Genomic DNA, 7156 nt, shown 5'->3' with positions numbered 1-7156 from the left:
TCAATATGTCTAATTTGGATGAAGGTGCCAGTGTGCCTCAGTTGGTGACTTGAATTTTGTGTTAAGTGACCAGGGAGCCAGTAAAAAGTGTGAAGCAGATGGTGATGGGGTCTGGCTTATGTTTTAGGAACACACTCAGGGAAGGGAAAGGAGAAGGGCTGTTTGGAGGGAGGAGTGGAATAATAAAAATAACCATCATGGCTAATAAAAAAATACAATGAATATAACAAAAGAGAAGGATCCTGGAGAGTTATGTATTTGAACTTCAGAGAAATTCAAATTTATTTATATTAAAAAAATTACTTCTTTGGTGCAGCAACAGCTAACCTGTTACCTGTCAGGACTTGTGTGCATGTGTTAATCTTCCACCAACTTTTATTTGACATGTTTCCTAATTTAAAATTATTTTATTGGGGTACAATTGACATACAATGTTAGTATAACATAATGATTCAATATTTGTATCTATCATGAAATGATCACAGCAATGAATTTAGTTAACATCCAGAACTTTATTCTGAACAATGAAACCAGGGTGGAGACAGGAAAGAACTCCTTCTGGGCCCAGCGTGAGTCTGTGAAGCAGGAAGGTTCCTTCCCATTTGTGACCTTCTAGTGCCACCACCTGACCCTCTCGTTTCTTGCACATTTATGCCCGAGAACTTAATTACAGGCTCTACTTGTGATCTCAGCCTTGTAATTACATAGCTTTCTTAAGGTTCAATCACATAAATATTAAAGAAATACAAATATAAACAGGTGCTATTTTCAACTATCAAATTAGCGAAAAGTTTTTAGAAGTGAGATTGCCCAGCGTTGGGGAGGATACAGTAAAGCAGACACTCGTGTGTTTCTGGTAGGAACAGGCTTTTGTGAAGCAGACTTTCTGAAATGCACACAGTCCAGCAATTCGTATCTAGTCTTTAAAATGTCCTTCATTCCCTATGATCTGGTAAATCTGCTCCTGGGAATGCATCTTAAGGAAATAATTCCAAATATGGGGAAAGCTTTGTGAAAAATATTGGTGTAGTTTTAATATCCAAAAGAGAGCAAGTGGATGGCCATGTAAACCTCCTGCAGCTAGAAGTTTACAAATTGGGGGATTAAGTCTTTGAGAAGTGATGTAACTTGCCCAGGATCACACAGCTAGTAGGCGATAGCGCCAGAGGACAAACCCAGACTGGCTTTACTCTAAAACCTATGTTTTTAATCATGAAGTTACACTGAGTTTTCTGTAAAGAAATACTATTTTTCTCACCAGGCAAAACAAAGGCAAATGAATTCTGGCATTACCAAATTCAGCTTACTCACAAGTAGTGCAAAAGACTATAAAAAGGCAGAGTAGAGGTGTGATGAACGTTCCCTGTGCTGGGTTCCGGCTGCAGCTCTCAGCTCCACCCTGCCCTCCGCAGGGGCTTACAGCCTGTGGGCTGCATCTCCCAGACTCCTTGCCCGATGGCTTCTGTTCAGTCCTGTCATTTCTTGGCACTGGCACGAGAAATAGAAGGTTGGAAAAAGCAAAGTGCTGCTTATCTTCCCTTGTGGAGGTGGCCTGGCAGTGGCAGATGACCGAGGGTGACGGAAAGTGGCAGTGCTGGTGGGAGGGGGCTCAGCCCTCTGAACAGCAGCACCACCCCCCGGCCCCCCCGACCCGTGACAAAGCCGCTTCTGATGTTCTGCTCACAGTCCTCCCCTCCCGCCTCTCCAGCGGTGCCCTCTCCTTCTGCCTTTTGTGTTTCAGTCCTTTTACCACCTTTGTAACCAATTCCTGACCTTCACTCCTTCTCTGCTTGTTCTGCCTAGAGTGGTTTCTATTTTTCTGGCTGGCCACTGACTGATACACTCTGTAGAAAAAAGTATACATATTTATAGAATGACATTAAAAAGACTGATGTTCTTATTTGTATAGGTAGAAGAGACAGGGTATACTTAGTTGCTTTTCTCATAAGGGGAACAAAAAATACCTTCCTGCATATAGAGTGCGAAAACCTGATAGTCTCTACAAGTTACACAAGTAACTGGCAAGAAAAGATATATTAATTCAGGATTATTAATTCAGGATATGAGCTCTTTTGGGGGCAATTATGCTATTATTAAGCATCTTAGTTATGACTTCTCGAACATTCGACAACAGCTGTAACATAGAGATTGCACAATTTAAAAGCTGTAATAAATATGGTCAGTTAAGAGCAGATTCCAAACTTCCTTTTATTCTTCTCGAAAAGAGATCTGATGCTCTACTATGATCCATTAAGAAACATCTAAATGGGAAGAAACAGAGAAGCATTTTTATGAGTGTCATTTAGTTTTTTAAATGGTTTGATGAACTACAGAGCTTAAGACTTAACTATATTGCTAAAAATCTACCTATAAAATTATTTGGCATTTTAGACAGATACGATTGGAGAAAAACAGATACATTTTAAGAGCCACAAATTTGTCTCCTGAATCAGTATTTTTCCTTTTTGAAAAGAGTCATCTTATGGCACTGAGCACAACAGACCAGAAGTGAACAAGGGAGTTACTGACAGATGTTAGCAAAACGTAGGTGTATTTCAGCATGCTTAATCTGGAACAAAGGACGAAAAAAACCGTAGTAACTTAAATAGGTTTACTAAAACTACCAAAACATGATCAAAATAAAAATTTTACCTTATATTTAAGTACAGAATTGAAGTAGAAGTAATTTATATACATATTTTACATTCAAAACCACTAGGAAGGATGTACATCAAAATGTTAACAGTGATCTTAACTCTGGTGACTGAGATTTCGAGTGATTAGTTTTTTACTATAATTTTAAAAAATTTAAGTATAGTTGATGTACAGTATTACAGAAGTTACAGCTGTACAATATAGTGATTTGCGATTTTTAAAGGTTATACTCCATTTGTAGTATTATAGAATATTGGCTATATTCTCTGTGTTGTACAATATATGATTAGTTTTTTTTCCTCTTTCAAATTCTTGTTTTTCTAGAGTGAATGTGTATGTCTGAGCTAATTCAAAAAGGAGTAGTAAAGGCAGCTAATACCCAAGCACAACGTTCATCAGTGCCTTTTAAAATTTAGTCTTTCAGCTGCTTCAGGATTAAAAACAAGACTTCATGAGGACTTCTAATGCTGGAAAGCACCCGAGGCTGTGGAAACTGAAGGCCACAGGTTAAGCGCCGGCCTGAGGCCACACTGCTGCTTCTTGGCACAGCTGAGAGCGGAACCAAGGCCTCGCGGCCCGGGCTAGGACTCTCACACAGAAAGCAACACAAAAATACATTTATCTCCAGAACGCCAGAACAGGCTGGCTCAATCTCAAGACTTGGTGTCAGATTAGAACCCAGTAACTCTGGGCCAGATTTACCTTCAGAATTTCACAGGGAGCGGTGTCTGGTGGCACAGGTTTCCCACAATGCCTGGAATATTCGGTAATAAAGACTGAAGCTTCATCTAAACTATGGAATCGAAAGAAGAAGAGGGGCATGAGGGAACTTCTGGGGGTGATAAATATGTCTGCTGTCCTGACTGTGGTGACGGCTTCACAGGCATATACATATGTCGAAATTTATCAAACTGCACACTTGAAGTACATCCAGCTTATTATACACACATATCAACTTTACCTCGAAAAATGTTACTTGTTCATAAATGGCAACCTGTCATTCTGGTTGGACAAGTGGTAAACAAGGGGAAAGAAATCCACGGCGAGGGGGGAGGGTATAGCTCAAGTGGTAAGAGTGCAGGCTTAGCATACACAAGGTCCTGGGTTCAACCCTCAGTACCTCCTCTAAAAATAAACAAGTAAATCTAACTACCTCCCCCATGAAAAAAAAAAAACCAAACCAGAAATCCATGGCGAGGCAACGAGAAAGGGGCGCCCCCCAAGCAGTCAGCACGGTTTAGACCAAGCGCAGGACGGACCCAGCAAGTAGCTCAGTGCTGACTGAGCTTTCCCTTTCTTCAGTGCCAGACCAGTGCTCCCTTCTTTCACTTTCCAAGTCTGCTCCCGACCTTATCCCAAGAAGCTTCTGGTTTCTAAACTTGTGGGCGCTGGGACATTAGGTAACTAAGCTCAGCAAAAATTATGTTACATGCAGCTGTCAGTTCTCTGGGCAAGGGCCTAAGGAATAGAGTGGTAATGCAGGGTTTCAGAGCAGGACTGCGAGGCACCTGTTTTAGGGGTTCAGGCAGCTTGATTAGTTGTCTGATTCCAAGTTCATGCTCTAACAGATCAGGTTACAAGACAACTAACCCCTGAGTATGTTTTAGGAGCACAGACTGTGTAATACAGTGATGCCTCAGCTCAATATCTGGAGCCTTTAATTACAATGAAACAGCTCTACAATTATTTGATATTTTCCTCCAAGTAAAGATAAATTTTAAGGAAATTCTACAGTAAGTTGTTGTTGTTGTTTTTTAAATTAACTTACCTTAACTCATTTGCCAGATAGTTTACTAGCTCAGTGATGTTGCTGGTATTCATCACGTGTGATTTCAGCACCGGAAAGTATTTTGTCTTTGCCAAGATCCCAAACTCCTTCTTATGTATGATGTTATTCAGAATCAGATTTCTAATCTGTGGAAGGACAGGTATCAACATCTTCAAAATGTGTTAAATGTTGCTAGGTCTTATTCAATATGAAAACATTTCTGATAATTAGAAGTTAAATTACCATCGCATTGTGACTAAGCCTCCTTTTTGAGGGGGTCGGGAGAGGGGCGGGGGAAGCGGGGACAGCTTTGGCACATTTCAGTACACAGTGAATAAATTAAAAGTTATTGTTGTTAAGCACTTTGGGACTTTTTACAAGGAAGATCTGTTCACAATGACAAGCGCTGAAGACTATAGATTTTTCACTGAGCACAGCAGTACATAAGACAGCCAGGGTCCCTGCCTTTTAAAAAATTTACTGAAGTTTTAATGAAAGCAAAACAACTGTACCCATTAACAAACAGATCGAGATGGTAGTTTTCAGCTTAATCTTGGATCAAGGAAAAGTATTACCTTCTAATATCAAATGTTTCATAACAAAAAGGAGAGGAAATTGCCTCTTACTTGATGTGAAAACCCTGCCAGCTGGCCAGTATTCATATGGTCTTCCAGTTGCTGTAAAATGATCTGAGGGTCACACGAATCCAGAAAATTCTAGAGAAAAAAATCAAAACATAATTAATGGAAAAGTATAATTACTACTAATTTCCATCAAAACTGGAAACTTTTCATTTTTAATTTGAAATATCTTAAAGCAAATCTATTACAGGAAAAAAACACATTGATTCAACAAAAAAATTACTGAAATAAGGAAAAAAAGCATTGTACAAATACCTATTCCAATCGCAAAGAGCTGGTTAATAAGGATTTTGTCATTCTACGTGCCAAAAAGAATCTATTTAAGTACTAAAACTTTGAAAAGCATCAATGGATGAATTTAAGAATAGTCAAAAAAGAACAAAGTCAAAGAAAGGCACAGATGGCTTTGAAAAAAAAAAAACAACGCAACCAATAGAGCAAGTGACAAAAAACATGCGTGTTCATTTATATAGCTTTCCATGTACTGGCTTATCTCCCCGTGGGGACATAATTATAAAACACTTCAAATGCTTTGTTCTATTTGTTCTATAGTATAAAGGGAATGGGAGTTATTTTTAAAAATTCTGTCTCCAAAATGCTCGTGGCTGCTTTGTGAGACACCCACACACAACCCCACTCCTCCCTCCCTTTTTTCTCCCACATCCAATCACCAGCCAAGCTGCGTCCCCGCCGTCTTCTCCACCCAGCTCCTCTTCACTGCCGCCGCTCTGCTTTGGGGACTTACCCCTCCAGCCTCCCCTGCCTAGCCACAAGGCTGCTGGATATGGATCAAGTGAGAAAAGTCCTATTCAAATGTAACTGCTTCCCAAGAGTTCCCCATTCTTGCCACCTCTCTCCTCTGATCAGGCCCCGTGGATTATTCCTTCCAAAATGCAGCCTGATCATTTCACTTCACTCTTGTGGGAAAATTCACTGTTCCCCACTGATAAAGAGAAAGGTCTTGACCATTCCTAAGGCATCCCTCAGACGAACCTTCATGTATCGTTCAGTCTTACCTCCCACTAAGCCCCCCACACAAACTTTCCACCCCACTCAAGCTTTACAGGTTTGGTGAAAAGGAAACGTAGCATTTTGTGGGGGACATGCAATGTGAGATCTTCCATTTCTCCGGCAGCCCCAGAAAAATAATTTGCAAGATACCTTTATTTGCTGGCGCCTTTTTTCCGAGTGGGGCATGAGCATTAGACAGGCTAATGCGAACGCCGGGAGCTCCAACTGGATGTACTGCCTGGCCACTCCAATCATGTCAAGATCATCTGAAACTGGACATCTTCAAGACAGCACGTTAGTCAGTTAATAACCTGTCAGGTTCACTAGATTACAATGGCCGTCCTAGTTTTCCACAGTGGTTACCTGGTCTGTGCTTTCAATAATTGTCTTTATTTATTTTTTGGTGGGGGGATGTAAATAGGTTTATTTACTTATTTATTTTTAGAGGAGGTACTGGGGATTGAAGCCAGAACCTCATGCATGCTAAGCATGCACTTCACCATTTGAGCTATATCCTCCCCCCTCAATAACTTTAAACATTAAAGTGCTGGTGCATAACATATGCCTAGTAACGAGTAACTTGAGCCTTTTAGTAGATCCTTTGTGGAATAAAAGAATCGAGCTACAGGAACACAGACTCCTGGTTGCAGCTATGATTGTCTCTGAAAGTCCACATGCGGCTAAAGACAAATACTCAGAAGACTCAAAATCTGTGAGATGACACTGTATGATTTACGGTAGTCACAGAAGGTACTCTATGCTTATACTGAAATTGGGTACAAATTTTAGAGAATGCATATTGAGTGTAAGTTCATTAGTTACACTGCATGTGGGAAAGTTGACATTGTAAAAACAATGGAGATATTTTATTTTCGATTCAAGTGATATACTTAACTTCCCTAGAAAAAGGAATTACTCATAAGGAATATCTATTAGGAAGGAATTTTATAAGCAACAAATTTGATTTCATGAGCTAGGAGAACAAATATTCTACTTACTCTAGAACAGCGATGAGACTCTGACAACAATCTGATAATTGACTGGGGCTTAAAGGACAAGAGGCTGAAAATAAAAAGCAACA

General features: G+C 40.0%; 1 protein-coding gene across 1 annotated transcript in view; it reads right to left on the bottom strand.

Annotated features, from left to right (window-relative positions):
• Window positions 1–492: 492 nt before the first annotated feature.
• Window positions 493–7156, bottom strand: part of KNTC1 (kinetochore associated 1) — a 64136-nt gene continuing 57472 nt past the window's right edge. The window contains exons 59-64 of the mRNA XM_010995908.3: window positions 7074–7137; window positions 6226–6355; window positions 5050–5139; window positions 4424–4569; window positions 3358–3448; window positions 493–2261 (exon numbers count right to left, since the gene is read on the bottom strand). Coding sequence (XP_010994210.3) covers window positions 2241–2261; window positions 3358–3448; window positions 4424–4569; window positions 5050–5139; window positions 6226–6355; window positions 7074–7137 — 542 coding nt within the window. The 3' untranslated portion in view covers window positions 493–2240. The remainder of the gene's footprint in view (window positions 2262–3357; window positions 3449–4423; window positions 4570–5049; window positions 5140–6225; window positions 6356–7073; window positions 7138–7156) is intronic.

The sequence above is a fragment of the Camelus dromedarius genome, chromosome 31, assembly GCF_036321535.1.
Source record: "Camelus dromedarius isolate mCamDro1 chromosome 31, mCamDro1.pat, whole genome shotgun sequence".
Taxonomy (NCBI): domain Eukaryota; kingdom Metazoa; phylum Chordata; class Mammalia; order Artiodactyla; family Camelidae; genus Camelus; species Camelus dromedarius.
Note: the sequence above shows the minus strand (reverse complement) of the source record. Positions and strands in the feature narration are given on the sequence as shown.